This window comes from Acomys minous, assembly GCF_964271855.1.
Source record: "Acomys minous genome assembly, chromosome: 1".
Taxonomy (NCBI): domain Eukaryota; kingdom Metazoa; phylum Chordata; class Mammalia; order Rodentia; family Muridae; genus Acomys; species Acomys minous.
In genome coordinates this window covers 5,416,493-5,438,506 of record NC_140483.1, presented here as the reverse complement: position 1 = coordinate 5,438,506, position 22,014 = coordinate 5,416,493, and the positions used below count along the sequence as shown (strand labels likewise).

Below are 22,014 nucleotides of genomic sequence, written 5' to 3'. Positions count from 1 at the left end.
CCCCCCTTGTTTTAAAATTTAGTAGCTGCCAAACTAAATCGTTTTGCTTTTTACTTTAAAGTCAATTGTCTCCGGCACCTTTTAGTGTTCTTCTGAATATGGACAGGGAGCCTCACTGTTCTTATCCTATCAATTAATATTACAGTACATCCTTGGTAATACAAAATTGTACACCTTCATCAAATAAATTAGGATAAATTAAACCAATAAATTATGCAGTCTTCAGAACAATAGACAATAACAAAAATGCACAATTGAAATTGCCTCTAACTAAAAAAAAAAAATCAAAAATTGACTTTATCAGTTCAGTTATTGTACTATATTCAAATCAAAGGGTCTTTATTACAAAAAAGAGCTTCATAATGCTATTTACAACATATTGCTAAATAATATAAAGGCAGTGTTTGTCACGGTTTATACTATGTACATATGAGAAATGGCTGGGACAACGTTGGAGGGAGCTGTGACCTTTGATTCTTCTAGTGAGCTGAGACCAACTCCAAACACACCATTTTCCCTAAATCTAAATTTGAAGTGGCAATATACAACTTTAAAATGCTTTATTCCCCCAAATACAAAGGAATTGGTTATTAAAAAAAAATCTAGTGAGTCCATTTTCACACAGGCAGGCCAGCCATTTGCCTGCCTGTTCATGTGTGTGCACATTAGGGGTGCCTGATCTGAGAGAGCTCAGCTGAGAAGACTCAAAGGCCACATGCTTCCAAACAGTCCTAGGAGGAGCACTCAAAAGGATGCAAAGATTAAACGCCAGTTTGGATCCCAGCTCTGAAGATGAGCATTTTAGCTTTAGTATTTTGTTGTTGTTGTTGTTGTTTTTTAAAGATGGTTTAAAACCAACAAATCTACAGAGGCAAGGCTGCGCTTCCTTGCACATAACACAGAAGTGCAATATGGTGACGCATACCAACCATTGCATTTTCCAAGGGGAGCCTTTGAGAACAGTGCGGTAATCTGCAGACACAGAGTTTACACCAGGAGGAAACGGTTGTGCTGTTCACACTAATGAATACTCTATAATATACACAGCAAAGCGATTGTTCACGTCTGTCCACACATCGCCACTTCGGGGAATATCTGTAAACCACTCTGATCACTTTATGGTTGTTGTTGGGGAGCAGTTTGTGTTTAACTCCCCCGCTCCCCAACTCTTCAGCTAAGTAGCCGATATTAACCTGCATCTGTGTGGGGATGTGGGTGATTTCTCAGTAAATGTCTTCATGTACACAGAAAATAAATGTCATAGATTTACAGAGACCCACTATCCTTGCCCTTGACATCTGAGAGAGACTTATCTTTTGCAAGTGGAGAGCAGGACTTTTGAGAATGCTTTCAACTGCCTGCACAGTCACTGTAGTGTCCCTAAGAAATTCAACAGATGCGGTGAGGCTGTAGATATTTATTAAAGTCTCATGTCTTGACGTAACAACGGCCATGAGGTTAAATATGTACATTTCCTTATAAAAGTTCCCCTTCGCTTTAGTGTTTTTGTTTTGATGTTTTTAAATGATACTCACCCATATTCCTAGCACAGTAACAAGGATTCTTCAAACATAAAACACTTCAATTAAGTAATACTCAGAGGCACAAAGCAAACTTCAGGAACATGGGGCGGGGGTCAGCATTTACTGAAATAATTACTAGATCTAACATCTTCCACGTATTTTTTTTACCATTTAATGCAAAACATCTCCATTAAACAGCCAGAGAGACAGTAAGAAGTAAATGTTGTGTAGTTGCAAATAGAACATTCTTTTCACAAAACGTAACAAGTGCCTAAAATAAGTTCTTAAGTCTAGATAAGAAAAGGTAAGCTTTCCACTTCACACGCATACATATGTGTATTTTTACATGTGTGTGCCTGTGTGTTCACACCCACACCTCTGCACGCACATTGCACGTGGTATGAAATATTGCTTCTATAGTGCTTCGCATTAGGCTAATAAAACACAAGAGTTACACCACAGTTACAAAACAACTGGCATCTACAGGAATCTCCAAAACTTGAATGCTGCTCAAACAATTGAGGAAAAAAAATAATTTGCGGTGTATCAAACTGTTCTAAAAAATTCTCTTCTTCAAAAACGTTATTCTCCCGCTTTGTTTTTTTTTTAAAGACGCAAAATATGCATAGCTATCAACATCATGTCAAACAGCCAAGGAAAAAAATTAGTGTTTATTGCAGCTACAGTTGGAAACAAAATTTAAAAAAAGATGAAACAAAGCCACAGAAGGCACGAGAACAGTTGAACTTGTGGGGAAAGAACTGGTATCGTGAAGGTTTTTTTAAAAAAATCCTGTGCTGGTGCATTTTAGATCTAGGCACAGACTATCACCTTGAGTATATACGCAAAAATAATACAGGGTTAGCACAAAAGAAGTGGCCATGTGGAATTGCAGCACAGCGCTCAGAGCTGGTCCCAAGGCTCCCACCGGGAAAAGCCAACCTTCTCCTGTGCACAAAGCGGTTTTCACCTAGTGAGAGCTGAACTAAGATCTGAAAGATAGTAGGTAATTTTATTTTAAATATTTGCCTTTTTGATTCTTTTTTTTATTTATTTAAAAACTAACTGCTTGATAGGAGTATTGAGAGAAGACGGCTTTTGTCACTTTACCGCTGTACTGGGAGACACATGGCCCAGTGGCTGCACTGGGAGCCACCACCTCAATGCAAAGCCACGGAGACCTGCTTCCAGCAGAGAGCTGACAGTGAGAGAGACTCGGGGAGCACTGGGAGGAGATTCTAGTAGCTAAGTGCACTGACAGTCAGTAGAAAACACAAATTTTTGCTAAATTTGTCTATTTGAATTAGAAAGGCAGAAGAAAACAATATTTTAAAAATCCAAATAAGTCTAGAATCAGTATTTATTTGCCCCAGATTGTAAAGATCCTAGTGATCTGTCTACCCCAGGTGGCTATGCTGCAGCTTCATCTCTGACCTTGCACAAAGGTTACATTGGGGAGATTGGGTTGGCATGCAACTCCAAACAGCCAGGACCCTGCTGGACACTTGCAGGACCCACAATGCCCCGGGGTTCCACAGAAAGCCTGCCAAAGAGTCCATACTTTGTACTCATTCCCCTGTTTCATGTTTAGCACTATTTCAGTGGTATGATTGATTACCTGGGCTTTTTATTTTAAACACAGCCAGAAAAAAAAACACACATGGTCTAACAATTATATATGCATTATATAACTATAAATGCATGGTTGCGTGAGCACTAGGAGACGCCGTTGTAGTGAAAGGACAGGGTTGGCCAGGCCAGGCCATGCTCTATCCATATCGCCAGGGCCTTCTGGTCTCCCGGAAGATGCTGGGGCCTTGCAGGGCTGTGCTATTTAGCTTAAAGTCAGCAGGTTTTAAGGCTTTGTGCTGACAATAATTGTGTTCCTACATCCCTGCCCATCAGCAGAATTTATAAATGATGTTGAATTACAGTGATCTGGCCAGCTAGACAGTCACAAGGGCTGACCTGCATCCTCCAAAGTCAAACGCTCATTTTTATTTAAAAAAAAAATTAAGGGGAAAAAAAAACAGCATTTCTGTTCTTTATGTTTTAAATACCAGATCTGTTACTGTGTTATTTTTTGCAATGTGTATATCAAATCGTGTGAGGGGAAATAGGGGCCTGGACCACAGTACTAGAGTGAACAGCACTGCTTACTGCACCTGCACATAAAAAAATCTAGCTAAGAAAACAAGCATGAATGATATTCAGCATTTTAAATGCAAGTATAGGACATGGTACATCATCAAAACTCGGGGGAGGGGGTTGCGGGGAGCCATTTGAGAATGGGTAAAATAGCAGCTAGCTTTCTCACTATGCTGAAATCATGTGTTCATGAGTTACCCCAAACTAACCTAGAGTCTTCTCATGTTTTGGTCAGTATTGACTTCTGAAGTAGAAGAGACATCATCAGTCACTTTAAGATATTATACCCAAAGAGAAGAGAGAGAGAGAGAGAGTGCCACCCTTGCATACCCATACGCAAATGAGCCATTCCTGGATGGGGGGTCCTCACAGGAAGTGAAGGTTGGCTCTTCTAGCAGCTGTCAGCATGCTCCGAGAGTAGGCAAGGATTTCATGGTCAGGGGATTTCTTAATTCCTTACTGTAGAAAAGTACCCAGACACTAGTGTTTCAGGAGAAGGAAAAGGGTTAAACAGCAACAGCAATACTAAGCACATAAGTACATGCCTTTTAATACCTGAAGCAAAATAAATAGGAAAGGATGGCAAAGCGCAGGGCTTTTTCTACGTCGACACCTCTGAGCTCACATCTCACCAAGAGCCTGTTATAAAGTTTACAGAGACAACAGGCTGACCTGCATGGACTCCCAGACTCATCTTGAGAGTTGGTTCTGTACAAAATTTAGTCTGGGGGAGTCAGTTCCGTACAAAATTTATTCTGGGGTGTGTTGGGGGGTGAATGCCATTTCTCTTACAAAAAGCTTGATGATGATCTTTCTGAAAATCTGTCCTTGGAGGATGCTTTGGCAACGTGAGCTGCCCAGCTACTGCCAGCACTGGTTTAAACACGTGAGAAAAAGTGACTTATCGGGCTCAAATCAAACAAGGTATTCCAATGTGTGAAGTGCTTTCCATGGTTTGTTTGTTTGTTTTGTTTTGTTTTTCCCAGAGCTTCTTAACCCTAGAAACAAGAGACACAGCACAGGGTACGTGAGTGAGCTGTGCTGTAGTCACGGGTCCACACTGCTGACCACCGTTCACACTGCGCGCTCGAGTGAGCACAGCGTGTAGCTCATGTAGACTTTACACAGGCTGACGTTCGCTCTTCCTGAAAATCAACCCTACCTTCCGTCTCCAAATATTAAGGGCCTCGGGCAAAAGTAAAGTAAAGGCAAAGAGGGAAGATACCCATCCCCTTGTAATGGGAAAATAAAAGGAACCCAGAGAGGATGCGCAAGGACCACCAGTCAGTATCACAACATACCCATGCCTCCCCCCACACGTATATGAAATCAAAATCTAGACACAGAGAAGCTGGGCACCCAAGGGGGGACTTCTTCTATTCACACATTCAAAAGAGCGCCGCGACCTCTACTCGTGAAGGAGTTCCTGTAGGCAGTTTGGGGATTTGAAAATCTCAGGGACCTCACTATCCAGCTTGCAGATGACCTTGTATATCGCCTTCTTCCACGAAGGGTCAACATCTTTGCCTGCGATGATGGCATTGAAAAACTCCCGTAACGTGATCTGCGCGACTTCCAGGAATCTCTCTGGAACCTGCTGGTACAAGGAGACAATGGAGTTAATCAAGTTTTCAGTTTCAAGCCTGCAGTTCTTCAAAGGAAACTGAGCTTAAGTCCACGCTCTCAGAAGAGGGCTTTAGGCGGCACCTGCATTTTCTAAAAATGGCCGGCCTCTATTCTCTAATGTGGAGTTGTTATATATATAGCAGCGCTGATAGAGATGGCTGCTTCACGGGTTTCAGAAGAGACTTGCACGGAGGGTCTACGGGACCCACCAACACCAGGGCGAGACCCACATCCTCGCTGTGGATGCTGCAGTAGAGAAAGGAGATCCACATCCTCACGTGGGTAAGGAGGCCCATTCTAGAAGGAAGTTGCCAACTCCCCTTTCAGAATTGGATTCCTCTCCCCTTTTGACTTCCAGCAGGAAAAATAATGTGTTCTCAGAACAGAACAATCCGTGTTGGGCTTCTACACACCGTAAATCCCTAACTCCAGTGAAGAAACGATAAGAGCTGCTTCCTATATGTATTGAAGAACTGTTGCCTTAAATGCTCAATATACCGACTGTTTATTAAAATACTCAGAACTATTAAGGGATAAGATAGCAACATAAAGTCCTGAGATATGAAGCTTAAGGTGAACCCGGAATTACCACATTTTGCTTGGGCACTAGAGGTGTTCCTTAGACAGTGGTCTGTGTACCTGATGACTGGGAAAACAGAACCCTAACCCTGAGTGGTGACTGTGTTGGGCATCATGTTACATTATATGCTGAGAGCCATTCCATCCTTCCGACCTCTGTGTAAAATGTTATTACCTCGATTATACACCGAGAAAACGGAGTCATGGAGAGATCAAAAGAAGTCGCTCAGGGTCATTCTACTCCAAGATTATCTATCATTCCCCAAGTAATCTTTCTGGAGTTTCTATTTGTCAAGCCTTTGCTTCCATAGCAGTATGTATGTGAGCTGTCTGTCTCTCTGTATTCTCTTGTTGATTGAATAGTGTGGCTTCTGACTGTGAGAATAACACTACTCTTTAGAAGTAACTCACAGTAAAGCATGGCCCATCTGTGCCCACATCAGCACGATGGATTCATAAAACAATTACACAAAGTCATGATTTTCCCAGTACGCATTAGTGAGATTTTATTTTTACGCTAAGCTCATTTTCAGGTGTATGAGGACATAAATGCAAGGTAGTGTGTGTGTGTGTGTGTGTGTGTGTGTGTGTGTATGTGTGTGTGTGTGTGTGTGTAGACACATATGCCCTCACAGATATAACATGAAAGACCTTCACTGCAGTTCAGAAACAGGGAGGGTGTTGTCCTATGAACAAGCAGACGCCTTCCTCTCCGCCTCCTCTCACCAGGTGCAACAGGCATAGGCATAGGCATGTATGCACGCATGTGCGCACACTTTAATGATGGCAGGTGACATAAAGAACTAAAACAATCAGTGTCCAGTAGCAAGCCACTTGTTCTTAGGGAAATCTAGAAACTTCCTAGGGTGGCAGGGAGGGGGCTGTGTGTGTGGGGGATGGTGGTGCAGGGAGAAAAGCCTCCAACATGGACTCTAGAAGAGGGAAGGAGCCAGGCTAACAGCCCACATCTTTAATCCCAGCACTTGGATCTCTGTGAGTTCCAGGCCAGCCAGGGCTACACCGAGACCCTGTCTCAGAAATGAAGAGGAGCTTATTGAGCAATCTGTCTCCAACACGTTTACCTTGGCCTGTCAGGACAGAGCTGACTGGAACAACACCAAGGGCCCCCTTCTCCCTGGCTGGGCAAACACTAGTCTGCTGAGAACCCACACAGATTCCCACGGAAACACCTGCACACATGCGGATTTCCTGGAGGGAGCATGGTGTTCCCACCCAATGACAAGTCACAGCAAATGGGCCTGACTGAGGAAGGACACGTGGCTGAGGCACAAGGTACACAGCCAAATGCTACATGAACACAGATCCATGGTGCAAGCCGCGTGTTCTCACTGGCTCAACAGAACCTCCGTGAAAATCTGTGCTCCCTGAACAGCACACTCAGAACTCTGAGAGACACAGGTGTGAACTCTAGAAAAAGTGGGCAAGTCAGAACCTCCCCCCATTCCAAGTGCTCCCTTCCCCACCCCCCAGCCGGGGGCAGGGAGAAGGGCCTTGTGGAAACTTTCAGGAGCGGGATTGTCTAGATAGCTCTACAACAGCGCACTCTGAAGGGGGCAGGGTAGCTTGGGACTTGACTGAGGACAGACAAGCTTCAGGGATTGTGCCCAGTCTGACTTTCTCAGAGGCCATGAGCCTTAGCTGAATGGGGCTTGTCCTGTTTTAAACATTCATTTCTCGAGGTCAGCAGCAGTAGCTGCCCCATGACAGCTTTCGTACTGTGTTTGGCTTTTCACCGTCTTGCAACTGGTTTCAGTGTCCAAATCATAGGATATCCCCAGCTGCGGAGCCTAGGTCTTTATTCTGTCACCTACATGTTCCGTGGCGGGCCTTTTAGAATTGTTCCAAAAACACTGCTGTCATTAATGAAGAGACCCTCCCTCTCTGCTCCATCCCATAATGCTTTGTAGTCTACTGATATTCTCCCTCGAGGCTTTGAGGAAAGGAAGGCTTGGGGTGAGTGCAGTTCGGTTGGCATAGTTATCTCCCTGGCCTGTATGAGGCTCTGATCTTGAGCCTCAGTACCACTACCAAAAACAAAAAAGAAAGAAGCAAATTCACACACACAAAAATATAATTTTGAGCAACATGGATCTCAGAAACTACCATCTTATAGATGAAAAAACTATGAGGTTTGGATGTGTGAAATCGTGAGATAAGGATGTGCGTGAACTAAGATTATCTTTCTGCTAAAATGTGCTGCTCTCCCTTGGATGCTTTCCCACTGCTTATTTATTTTAAGGGGTTTTTGTTTGTTTTGTTTTGTTTTCTTTTGTTTTGTTTTTGAGGCAGGGTCTCATGTAACTCTGGCTGGCTTTGAACTCAGTATTGTGTCAAAAAAGATGACCTTGAATTTGTAATCCTCCTGCCTCCACCTTCCTGGGTGCTGTGATGACAGACCTGTACTCTCTCCCCACCCCCACCCCACCCCCTCCGCCCCAGCCAGGCTTTAAAGCTCTCATAAAGGCAGGTTATCTCACATAAGGCAACAAATTCCTGACAAGCTATGTATCTATACCTGAGGAAATCCATTTCCAAGGAGCCCGTGACGTTAATGTAAATAGAAATGGGTTAAGAGAATCACTGGCTGCTGGTCTGGCTATTGGAACAACGGTGTCTCCTTTGTGCACAATGAAGTCGCTTGCAAATTTATAGCTCGCTCTGGGCAGTGTGCACAGAGAAGGCTGTGTGGGGCGCAGGCTTCTTGGGGATCTGCTGACACTGGAGCAGCTCATCTGTTGTTGGTGGCTCCAGAAGTAGTGTGGGGTGACAACTGCTCTTCTGAGACAGTGCCAGGGATTCCACCCACAGGTAGAGATCTCGCCCACGGAAGCAGGGAGCCTCCGCGCTCTCTTATGAACCTTTCTCCACCTTCGTTTACCAGTGCAAGGTAACATCATCCTGATATTTGGGGGGCCATCGGGGCTCAGGATTAGGAACATGATATTGCTCATATTTTGTGCACTTCCTCACACCTAATGGGTTTCCAATCACTAATAAACATCTGCAGAAAAGCCCTTAGTGACAAGTAATCCCTTATCTGGGTTGCTTTTAATAGAACCCAACAATCTCTACAATGAACCCTCGAGTCTCTCTCCTCAGCATCAGGTGCAACAGTCAATCAAGTCACTGGAATGCAAGACAATGCAGGCTGCTGGGGGCGGGGGAGAGGGGAGGCCAGGCCTCTGGACATGCCACAGGGAAAAACAAAAGGCTTCCAAAGTCGTTGGCAGAACCGAGAGGCTATTGTGGGAGCCGCTTGGCTGCAAGTTCTTCAGGAGAGTGGAAACTTTGCTCTGATAAAAAGGCATCCCGGCCCAGGAGCCTCACCCCAAATGGTCTTGCCTTGACATTTAGAAAATAGACTGGTGATGAGGTATTTCAATACACTGGCCACTCTGGGGGGGAGATGACCACGAGCATCTACCAATTCCATCCCAATTATTTGCTCCTGCTCATCGATCAGAGCGAGCCACTGCCTTGAGGACTTCAGGAGGATGGAAGAAAGAGTTCACATCTGCTTAGTCCACAGCTGGGCAGCACACATGCAGTGGGGTGGCTGGGTGGCTGTTTGGCTTCTCTCTCTCTCTCTCTCTCTCTCTCTCTCTCTCTCTCTCTCTCTCTCTCTCTCAACCTCTCTCTCTGTCTCTTTCTGACTCTCTCTCTCTCTCTCTCATAGGATTGAGTGGCAAAAACATCCCCCTCCTGTCTTCCTCCTCCTCTTCCCAGTTGCTTTACCTTCAAGGATGATTTGTTTTATTAAACTCTGTCCCTAGTCTCCGCAGTCCATAATGAAAGCCTGACATAGCAGGCTGCCTGCCTTCTGTGTCCTGCAGACACTCATCATAAGTGTCAGGACATACCAAGGTTAGCGGTCACTGGAAGTGTGCTCGCTGGCCCAAACCTTGCCAAACGCTCTTGGCAGCTGAATGAATGTCACAGAGCATAGAGGGGGATTACAAAGGTTAAAAAGAAGACAGTCGCTCCTACTTTCTGGAGACAGAGAAGCTGATTTTATACACCTCTGAAGCATCCATCAGCTCATTCATTGGGCTCTTGTGGGGGACCATAACCCTGCCCTTTGCTCAGGTCCCCGTGGACATTGCTCCACCCTTGATCCCTGTCCCTTCAAAGACTGGACCACTGGCCTCAGCTCACCAATGGAAGCATCTTTACCGAAATGGGTAGAAAACCAGCCAAGCATTGCCTCCCTCCCTGGCCCTCCCCAAGAACCACCACCCAAGGGCGACCCAGCCCATGAACAGATTAAAGCCTTAGCAAGGAAGATGGTTTTGACACTTTATCTTTTAAGCTAATTCCCCCCCTCAAATTTCAACATAAAAATGGAAGGCTTGTGTAAGGATGGCAGGAGTGGCTGAGGGGTGAGGAAAGGAGTGCCTGGCCTTGCATCTTGGTGAATTAGTTTGTGTGTGGGTTTTCTTTCTTCTTTCTTCTCCACTTTTTTTTTAATACTATAAAAGGGCAATAAAATGCTGACTGCAAGGAGACAATGTGAAGGAGACAAGGGTGCTGGTATTTTGGACACTCTTCATTGCTTGCCTTGGAGAGAGAGTTATTCTTGTCACAGCCCTTTTGTCTGCATCTGCTGACGGCTTGCCCGTAGCCAGCAGCATACTTTAACTGTTTTGTCACCTCCTAACATCGCATGCATCAGCTGTTGGGCTTTTGTTATGGGTATTGTAGGACTAATCCGCTGTGGCTGTTCTACTGTGCAGTAAATAAAACAGAAGCCGGCATCTCAGACCGTTCTGCATGAATATTTCAGACAGCTTTTTACAACTCCGGGACTCACCAAAATCAAATAAATAAATAACTGGCCCCAGACACCCACCCACCCCAAGACCCTCCCCATTCACTGAAACAAAACCTCTCAAACTTAACCGCAGATGCCTCCAAGTCACCGCATTGAGGGCAGGGACTGGAGCTGACAATTGTACCAACAAAGTTGAAAGAAAAGTGGTCTCAACTTCAGCACTGCTGAATTTCTATTTATGAGGGGAGTTAAACACATCTGAGGCTCAGGGCTGGCTAAGCAGCTCTGAAAATCTGCACAGCCTCTTGGGGAGTAAGGGGCTTAATTTATGCACACACATGTAAGTATATGTTTCCATATATTTATTGCATATATATGTGTGTGTATATATACACACACGCATATGTATATTGCCTTGTTAAACTACTTTTATTGCTTCGCATGTGGTTTTTCCCCTTTTACTTATCTGGAAGGAATTAGTGTATGACACATGTATTCTTGATTAATCCTAGGGCCCTTTCCAAAATCTGTAACCTGCACAGAGCTGTGGTGAGAAATCAGACTCTATAATGTTATCCAAAACTAAATATACGTCATGAACCCTCTGCAAGTATGAACACTGTCCCAAGCAGAGGCGCCAAGGTATTTCCCTGATGACTTCTGAATGTCTTTGGAAGGCCTCAGGAGAGGCCCTGTATCCCCCTCACATGCGCATGCCTGGCACACAAAGGTCCCATGAAAGAGACAAACACTGAAGTTCTTTCCGAGCCATTCACCCTGGTGGGCACATGATTCCTCTAAACAAACTCACCCATCCCTGTTGTTTGTTAAGTAAATATTGATCAAGGAGAGAGCTGTCTCCGACAGCAGCCGGCACAAGCGAGGGGGGGTGGGGAGGGGGGCTTGTACTGTTGATAAGTGGACCTAGATAAACTTAGATGGTGCAGTTAGTCTTCACAGAGATTATCAGCCAGAACAGATACATTATTACAGCTCCTCGCCTCTGTCTTGCTTACCCTAACTTCTGCCAGAGGCAGAAAAGAGAAGTCATGGGGCTATGAAATACAGTCCTGAGATGACAGCCATGTTTGCACTTGTGCTGTGTGGACAACCCAGACTCCCTGGCCTATCAGGAGACTGGAAGTCGCAAGATGCTAATGGTGCGTGGTGGGATTCTCTTCCAATACCTTCTCTGTTCAGGAGATGTGCATGGGAAGGCATGCCCAAGTAAGAAGGTGGACACAGACTCCCGCTGTGAAGCATCTCTCCATAGTTAATGACCATGAGCAAAGCCTGCTTCTAAGAGATGCTCTGAGGTCAGCCTGGGAGCCATTATTGGCCAAACGCAATGGTGCTTTGCGTTTTATTTTGCTCATTTCATTCTTGGGACTCATGAGTCTTACCTTCTGTGGTGACAGTGGCTGAGCAGAAGCACATTCTTCCTTGGGAAGGGCCAGTTCTGAGTCGTCTTTAGAGAATGGGTATGTATTAACCTTGAGCGCCATGGTCTAAGAGTAAGGCATGCTTTTCAGAGTTCTCAGCTCGGGGCCACAGGGCATGTGAATTTATTTGGAAGGCTGGGATGCTCTGCCTGTGTGCAGGAGGAAGGTGGCCTCCAGAGTTAGTGCAGGCTAAAGGGAGGTTTTCACAGCAGCTAAGGCTAGGCCTGAAACCTCCAACCCTCTGATGCTGCAGGGGCATTCAACTTTCAGGCACGTTGGAGGATTCAATTAGTTTAATACACATGTAATGTGGGGCCCCAAGAGTGAACCCATTTCCTCACTACACATTTAGCTACTTAAACATCTGAAGAATAAATACTCTTAGGAAATGTTAAAAAAAACCAACCCAGAAAACAAAAAACACCTGTGTTTCCTTAGTTTAAGGAAAAGAACACATGGCATAATAATCTGTACCTTGTCTCCCCTCTACACCCCCTTTTATTTTAAAACAAAGCTACGAAAGAACAATGTCCTGTTGAGCAAAATTCAGTAGCATTCTGCAAACATTAATTTAAGAAAATCAATAGAGTCAGTGAGCTACAGCCATAGTACAAGATAAACTGGCCAGAGCGCCACTTTGTCAAATAGATTTTCCTTTTTCCTCGGCTGGATAAAGACAGTTTCAAAATGGGGCAAACGTGTTGCAACCAAGGTTTGAAAAGTATGTGGCCTTCAAACAGTCTGTCTGTTCCTACTACAAAGCTGGATAAACACACTTTCGAAATGAGAAGATTGGTTTACAGTGGATTTGGTGTTCAAATTTTACACAGAATGGTAGATTTTTCTTGAGTGAGGAGATGTTAAGAGAAGGTGTGTGTGTGTGTGTGTGTGTGTGTGTGTGTGTGTGTGTGTGTGTGTATGTGTCTGTGTGTGTCTGTGTGTGTGTCAGAGAGAGAGAGAGAGAGAGAGAGAGAGAGAGAGAGAGATGTGGGGAGAGGGAGGGAGGAAGGAGGGGGCAGGGGTGCTTTGGGAAGAGTTTTGGTTGATGTTTGACTTTTAAAAAGGAAAGGAAGAAAGGGATCTTTATTCATGTTGACCCCATGGGCAGTAGGCCTTCTTGCCAAAATCCCAAAGCCAGACTCTCCAGTGAGTTGGGGATCAGAGGGTTCAGCTGTGGAAGCTGCTCCCAGCCTGCACTCATCAGACAATGCTATGGCAATGTGGGAGTGCTGTGGGGGTTGAGGGACTGGCCCCCTGGCCCCAGGAAGGGACCCAGAGCCTCAAGGCTGCTCCCTCGTAGGTGTGATTAGAAGGGAGACATGTGTGCTTCCCCTGCAGTGAGCTGCACTGGCCTTGTGGCGTCCTATTCCCAGGCAAGAGTGGTGACCTACCCCAGTAGCCCCCAGGCCTTCATCAATGCCAAAGTCTTTAGAATCCACCAGAGAGGCCACTGTGGGAAGGAGCAGTCACTGGGAGATGGCCAAGGAGTAAGGCAAGGATCAACCCTGAATGGGCAGTAAAACCCTATGAACTGGGCCTTGCTGTGCAGGGTGGGGCTGGACACACCCCACCCGCACATCTTCCCACAACAGCATGGACAACAGGTGGAGAATGACCTGGGCATTTTCTTTGCTTACTTATCTGAAGTGCAGTCTCTGCCTTCTAAAGACCAGATATTTAGAAAGCGCAGAGCTCCACTATAAAATGTTGATAGCTTTAAGCTGTTGGTTACACACACCACAGAAACAGGGTCCTAGAGGGTCTTCCATAACCATGACTTCCAGGTAGCAGAAAAAAATGTCTTGCTACCTTTCCCCTCTGTTAGTAAACTGTGCATACATTTTAAACTATGTGCGTATCCCGCTGCCAACTCCTTGGACAGATAAGGAAATAAGTAAGTTCATCTTTTCCATATCCTCAAAAAAGTTGGTGCTAGCAACCGGAGAGCAGAATGAACAACATGTCTTTAGAGAATTTTCACACCGATTCTGTGGGTCTGAAATCCAGTCGGAGGATATACGGGACAGAGCCACTTTGTTTGCACTTGAACTGACATGTTAGGAAACCATAATTGTTGCAATTTGCTGGTACTGGGGCTATAAACTTCCCTTCCTTCTAAAACTCTTCCCATGTCTCCAAAGAGTGAGTCTGAGTTAAAGCTGACAAAGGAAAACAAACAGCCAGTAAAGGCATCAGAAAGTAGAATCAAGCATCTTCTTCCTTCTCCCAGAGACGTGGCACAGAACTCTGAAATCTTACAAGTCCCTCGAAACACTCTACTGGGACTCCTTGCCTTTTAGGCTGTGGAAGTAAAGGCTAGACCCACCCACCTGTTAGGCTGTGGTGGTAAAGGCTAGACCTGCCCATCTGTTAGGCTGTGGAGGTAAAGACTAGACCTGCCCACCTGTTAGGCTGTGGTGGTAAAGGCTAGACCCACCCACCTGTTAGGCTGTGGTGGTAAAGGCTAGACCTGCCCACCTGTTAGGCTGTGGAGGTAAAGACTAGACCTGCCCACCTGTTAGGCTGTGGTGGTAAAGGCTAGACCCGCCCACCTGTTAGGCTGTGGTGGTAAAGGCTAGACCTGCCCACCTGTTAGGCTTAGGTGGTAAAGGCTAGACCCACCCACCTGTTAGGCTGTGGTGGTAAAGGCTAGACCAAGATGACTCCATCAAACGGAGGACACGCTATTCTGTAGCTTCGGAAACTAGAAGGATCTCAGCTAGTTGCTATTTTCAAGAAGGAGAATGGCCATCCCCCACCCCCCCACCCCCCCCACCCCCCCACCCCCAGCCCCCACAGAGGTCAGGAACCTTGATAAGGGGTGGCTCGCAGATACACAATCTTCCCTTTTACAACTGCTTAATAAAAAAAAAAGCCATTCTTAGCAGGGGGCTGTCAAAAAAAAAAAAAAAAAAAGACTAGGAGTCAGACCTGGCATGCAAGTCATACTTAGATAACGCCTGCTCTTAGCCAGATCTGAGGTCTACCAGATTTCCTAGACACCAAACGTCCAGTTGTTGTGTCCTGATTCTGTGGGCACACCAGTTGTTCTTGCAGGGAGCAGGCATTGTTGCTCTGGGGTTCCTCCTAAAAGGCCCCACCATCTTTCAGATGTATGCTCCCCTGGTGTCAGACAAGCCAGGAGTTCTTGAGGTTAGCTTTCATGACAATCACCAGCTGAGGCAGTTAAAACAAACAGAGCCAAACTTGGTGCCCTTCCTGGATAGAAGATTATTCAAAACCAACATGGCCTAAATACTGCGATATCATGTGCAGGGAGACTGGGGCACAGATAACCCACAGTGACTCCTTCTGCTGGACAATGCTCTCGGTAGCAGCTTTCCCTGCTGAAGTAAGCTCCGCTTAGGCTAATTCAACCTGCTCTGTGTGCCCTGTGTTCCTGTGGGTGGAACAGTGTGTGCAGGGTTCCTAGGAAGATGCTGGTAGGACATGGGGCTCAGCAGGGCAATGCAGACAGACTTGCTAATGGTAAATACCAAAGAAAGCCCATTGGCACAGTGTAAGACCACCATGATGGGGTCTCCTGACAACAGCTGAAGATAATCTCTAGGTGGATGCTGGGGAACAGCAGCTTATCAGCCTTCATCCTATCATTTGATTTGGACTACAAGATCATTGCTCTGCCAGAAGGTGTTTGTTTGTTAGTTAGTTAGTTTGTTGTTTATCTGGGGAATTCCATTGGTTGCTGCTTCATAGCTACCCTCTGCAAAACTGAAGGTGAGCTTCCACAGAGCCAACCAAACTCAGATCAAAGCTATGGGGGGAGTGGATGGGGGAAAGGGAGGAAGGGAGAATGTGTCTACTCCGAATACATAGCTTTTTCCTTACCATTACTACTGAACGGTGCAGTTTATGAACCAGAGCCTTCAGACTGTGATGGGAATTCTACATCATGTGGAGAAGACCTACAGTAGACAAGGGAGGTGTGCACAAGTTGTACACAAACACTGTCATTCTGTGTTGGGGACTTGAACGTCTGAGAAGAGCTGAGCCCTACAGACAACCAACCCCACATAGAGAGGGACCACATGTGAGCTGATGAATGAGAGGGAGCCGCCTGTGGGATTCTGATGACTCTGAAATCTCTTTGGAGAAGCCAGGAAGTGTTCCTAGGATAGACAGGGGACATGTGGTGGCTGGAGAGACTCCTACCAATACCTAAGGGGACCCAAGGTAATGCTGGGCACCTTGCTGCAAGGCAGGTCCATAAATGTACACACAGATCATCTCACAGATGTTCAGGCCACTGAAATGACAGGTCTTTGAAAATGGTCTCTGTATTAAAGGACGCAGTGGCCCTAAAACCGGAGCCCCCAGCACTTACGCATCTGGACATTTCTGGGCTCTCACCTTTTCTCAGTGCATATATTACCTAGTACCAACAGTCACCTTCAGGAGTAGATTTGAGTTGAAAACGGAAGTCTTAGAAAAACAGAAGGTGGGTACACTAACCCTTAGAAATGTGAAACATACAAATCCATGAGGACGTGTTGCCAGCCCACAACAAACTCACACATATGGTAATAATCCTACTGGTGGTCTCGATGACTAATGGGCTTTCAAGGAAAAGATGGAGATGTTCTTGGAGAAATTACCCATCATGCCTTGCAGTAGCAGCAGACCATCTCAGTAGTACTAAATCTTTCTTGAAGGAGTAGAGGGATAGAAGAGTGTGTTCAGATGAGTGACTGTTCGAACTCAGGTGTTGAGGTCTACAGCTTTTCCCAGAACACACAAATTCAGACTACATGCTATGAACCTGGACGAAGCCTACATTGATATTTCATTGTATGGATAGCCAAGTCAACCAAGTGAGCAGCAAGAGTGGCGGCTGTGCCAATTTAGTCAATCAATTGTTTATCAATTTAAAAAATTAGTCTCTATCATCCCAACATGGGGATTTCCTCATCTCCAAAGGTGCTGCTGAGCTTTGGGTCTGTGAAGGCGGCCTTGGGAGGAAGGGAAAATGAGCACCCTGGAGACGATCACCAAGCTAATTAAGCTGTGCAGAGTCACGCGGGTAGAAGTGGCCCCACGTGGATGCCATCTGGATTCCCAGGGCCTCGGCATTCACAGCTCACAGTTCTGCAGCACGAGGAGGGCTCTGGGGGCTTTTGTGAGAGAATGCAGGATGTCCTCTGCATGTCCAGAGTCGTGGCACTGCTGCGTCAGAACAATGCTGAGCCTACACACGTCCCTTTCCAGGTGAGGCAAGTGTGGCCTGATCCTGCAGATTGGATCTCCTTCCTACCCCCTCCCCCAGATTTTCCACCCACAGTACAGAGACGCCCCCAGAGGCCCCAGGCAGTCTCAGGATGGTAGTTCCCTCACAGCCATGACTGAGGCACAAAAGGAAGAAATACTTCCTCTTTTGGGAACTAGTTTTGCATGGATTAGTTGACCCAGTTCTGGTGGGAGTTCCCTGTTGGCTGTTTAGAGGCAGAAGGAAGTGATGCAATAGTTGGGCTAATGATGACGTAGCAATGACGATGATGTTCCATCCATGTATGAGTGTGTGTCTGCGTGCAAGTGTGTGTAGAGGCCAGGGGTCAAGGTCTGCACATCTTCTTCAATTGCTTTGCACCGTTTTTTTAAAGAATGTTTTGACAGCTTCAAATATTTACCTAATGAACTTTATTCCCTTCCTATCCCCTCCCGCTGGCACCTTTTTTTTTTTAAGACAGGGTTTTTAGCTGAACCCGAGTGGGGTTGTGCTTGTCCTGCCTCCCCAGGTCTGGAGTAGCTCGCTAAGCTTCAGGCTTCTTTGCTTTCCCAACTGCTCACTGCCTCGCATTTGCTTCTCCCTACTTCCCTTGGTTCCATAAACCCACAAAAGAAGGGGCTTCTCCAGCGCTCACTTTGTGCTGATAACCCTGTGCGGGTGTGCTGAGTCCTCACAATCAGAGGATGCTCTGTCGCGTCTCCGTTTACAGACAGATGAGAAACATGAGCACAGAGTGAGCAAGGCACGTGATAGCATGGCTAAGCCAGTAAGTAAGCAGCAGAGCGGGCTGCATCCTGAGCTGACTGGTCCAGAGGGCAGGCCTGGACCTTCTTCCCTAATGCTGGCCCAGGACCACTGTGGTGGTGGATACTCTCTCAGAGCATCTTCCTAAGATCTCAAGGCGATACCTGGCTGCTTGTAAATAAACATGTTACATATGATCAAACACAGAAAAGCCAGCGTTGCCTCACCACCGTCATCATAGTTAACAGATCCATGGCTCAGACAGAGCAAGGCTGTTTCCCGTAAAGTCATAAACTACAGTGTTTCATCTACAAGCACTCGAGGACGAGTGCACAGCAGGGTGGACCTGTGCACAAAACTCCATCCACCAGAACTTGCCAAGAATCTGATAATCCTTTTGCAAAGCCTAATCATACAGTCAGTGGGATCAGTTTAACCAATCAGCTACTGAGGGGCTGGGGACGTAGCTCAGTAGTAGAGTGAATGCCTTTAAGTGCAAGGGTCTGGGATTATTAATATTTAATAGTTTGGTACCCAACACGAGACAATAAATAAAGAGAGGTACTGAGATGTCATCCAAGAGAACCAGCTCCTGAGGATACCTCTGTAGCAGAGTCGACAGAGTGCCACTGGCTATGCACAAGGGGCACACCTCAAGCCCTAGCATGGCCACCCACACCTGGAATTCTGCCCTGTGACTTAGTCACCAATGCCAACCCTGGGAGGAACACTACTGGGCAGAAATGCATTTACACAAGGCAGCTAAAGTGATGGGACCAGCCTGCTGATTGCATCTGATTAGGCTTTTAAAAAAGGATTATCGCTCCTTAATCTGCAGAGGTGAAGACGGAAGAGGGAACAGTGCTCAGAGTCTGTGAAATCAGAAGGGAAACAGAGAAAATGGCTGTGACCCTGTCTGCAAATCCCAAAGATCCCTCTCTCTGCAGCTCCGAGGGGGTCACATTCAGAGACATCAGTACAGCCGGCTATTTCCCCAGCAGGTAATAAATTTAGAGAATTATTATTTTTGAGAGGTGGTATAGCCTGAGAACAAGGTTCAGTTTCTAAAAGGTTTTAACAAGCCCTCAGGTGAAACCGAAGCGATCAGTCCTGGGAGACATTTAAAGGGAGGTCCATCAATGATGGGCACCTCCTGCCCAGGGCTGGCGTGGGGCTGGGTGGTCCCAGATCCCTCCAAGCCCCTCCCTCTGCACCTCGTCAGCTGGGATGCTCATGAATATTCTGAGCAGGGCTCATGCATATTCTTGGGCCCAATTTTGGAATGTATTGGGATGTTTCAGGAAACCAGCACAATGCAACTCATTCTCCGGAGGAGGTTCTCCTTAATCCTCACCGAGAGGTCTTTGTCCTAAGATTCCGAATTAGAATTCAGGGTAACAGTTCCACCAAGAGCACCATAAAAACATAAACCGACTCCTTGAACTACACCTTAAGCTAAAATTGTATGATGCTGTTGCTCACGCATAGAGACAGTGACAGCGTGCCCCACTGTTTAAGGGGCTAAAAAACGGTTAAATCTCTATGGGGAAGCTGCCTGTCACACAGGAACACAGATCAATTAATTCAAATTTAAGGGGAAATTAAACATACCAATTATGTAGTCGTCATCACAGCCCAAGATATTAAGCTCTGAAATGGACTGAGGTTACTGGAGGACGCCAGCACACCTTCACAGATGCTGTGGTGGCCCTGCTATGCACACAGGGGCGAACTTTTTAGAGGGAGGAGGTTCAGCCCCTTTCCGAAACAGCCACGTGCTAATCACTTCAAGCATCTCATAGTAGGTTATTGTTGGGGGTTGGACAGGATGGTGGGTTCTGGTGAAGGGCACAAGTCCACTTAAGAGACAGGGGTCCTTTAACAATATAGCCAGCTTTCAGAAAACGGGTAAAATGTGGCAGTAAGCAGGCTGGGGGACAAGGGACAAGGGAAGGGTTGTGCAGGGCTGAGAGAGGCTTCCAAGTAACAAGACATATCTAACAGCCCCTAACCTAACCTTGCCTACCACCCTAGACTGGAGGGACCTTTTCCTATGTTTTCAAATTGCAAGTTTGAAAACCCTTAGTCGTGGCGGTAGGGAGCCTTTCAAAGTCACTAGTTACATGCTGGGTGAGAAACCAGCAGAGATAGTGAGGACTGGGGGCGGGGTTCAGGGGCACAGAGTCACCTTGCATCTCCTTGTGGACCTTGGCGTGATCTGGGCAAGAAAACTGGGCCATCTGGAGTTCAGAAGTCGAGGAAAATGGGGGAAGAACCAGGAAGATGAACACACGTTCATCAGCCACACAAAAGAACGGAGCAGAAAGAAGCCTGGATTTGGGCACTCGCGTCTGGCAAGGAGGCCGGCAGCAGGGCTAATGAAGCATTTGCGGTGTGGGACGTGTGCCAGTGCAACAAAGATGCACTGGGGCTCTGCAGATGTGCCAGGGCCCCCAGAGCAAAATAATGACATAATCACCATCAGTGTCACAGACCAGACTGTACACAAGGTGACAGGGGAGGGAGGCCTGGAATACACACACACAGGGAAGACTTTCCATGCTGCAATGACTTGGCTGGAAGGCTGGGACACAGGGCTTCATGTCCCTGTCTTAAGTTCCCAGGTAGTGTGGGTGTCCATCTTTGCCTGGCTTCTCACCCCAATTGAGCCACTTGAGGGAGGTAAACTGACTGGAGAGGGGCGGGGGTGGGGGTGGGGCAGGTGGAGCACCAGTGAGTTGAGGGAGTAAATCTCTAACTTCTGGTGTGTGTGTGTGTGTGTGTGTGTGTGTGTGTGTGAGAGAGAGAGAGAGAGAGAGAGAGAGAGAGAGAGAGAGAGACTCTGTTCACAACCTAAGGTATAAGGGAAAGAAAACCATGCAAGTACTATTTCAGAGAACCTGTGAGGGGGTAGAACACAAATTAACAACAACAACAAAAGGGCTGACCTCAAACTGGAGGGTAAAGCATCCACCAAACACGGGATAGCAGGCAGGCCCTGTTCATGTTTTAAACAAGATCCCCCAGCAGGCCCCGTCACCTGCCCTGGTGCCTCTTGCTCTCAGTAAGGTAACGTGGGTGTGTTAGTACAGCTGTCTGGCTTTTAAGTGACTTTTGTCAGTTTGAAAGTGAAAGTCTGTTGGAGAGGTTGAAAGAACAATAGCTCGGAGGCCGGAAGAAGAACTCCAAGCACAAAGGACTCGGCTACACCAGTGTCCCTTTTCATAGCGTCTCATGAAATATTCATGAGGAGAACTTTAATTTTTTATGACCCCTTTTTGGTTTGACTATATTACTTGTGTCAAGGCCCATGTTCAGGTTCTCCTTAAATACCAGAAAGGTCTGTTGGGAAAGTGTTTCCAAAAAAACCCGCAGACCCTGGCCATCCTGCAGGCCTGTCCATCCTAACAGAATCACCGTCAGGGACCCAGGCTTCTCTTCAATATGGCTCCCGTCAGCCTGGAAGCTGCCTCTTGCTCTGCAGCATCGTTATTCTAACCCTTACTAATTTGGTAGTTCAACTTTTCGGAAGAACGGTTATATCTGTTTTTCTTGGCTTCACCCTAGTTAACAGAAGAAGCAGTCTAATAATCAGCCATAGAGAATCCTTCTGTCTTCCCAATAGCTGCCTCCACCTTCCATCTTTACTTTGTATTTCAGCCAAAAGTGGGAGGGGGCTGGGGAACAGATTGCACTTGTTTTATGTCATGTTACCAAACAGCCTGCAGACTGGCTTAAGGCGATCTGGGAGGATGAAGTGGTGTTTTAAAACTAGAATAATTCTATGTTCGAGAGTTAGACTCAGATGCTTCACACCAAAAAGGCTGTTTGCGAAAATAATTGTTGCCAATTCCCATGGACGGGTTGACGAGATAGGAGCAGGTGATGGGAGATGCTCTGCCCCATGGCTGACAA

The 22,014-nt window shown here is 46.3% G+C and overlaps 1 protein-coding gene across 5 annotated transcripts in view; it reads right to left on the bottom strand.

Moving 5' to 3' along the window:
• Positions 1–4,212: 4,212 nt before the first annotated feature.
• PROX1 (prospero homeobox 1) overlaps positions 4,213–22,014 on the bottom strand; it is a 48,282-nt gene continuing 30,480 nt past the window's right edge. For 4 of the 5 annotated variants that reach the window (XM_084787597.1, XM_084787598.1, XM_084787599.1 and 1 more), the window contains one exon: positions 4,213–5,268. In XM_084787597.1, coding sequence (XP_084643723.1) covers positions 5,080–5,268 — 189 coding nt within the window. In that variant the 3' untranslated portion in view covers positions 4,213–5,079. The remainder of the gene's footprint in view (positions 5,269–22,014) is intronic. The other variant, XM_084787601.1, reaches the window with a different exon arrangement.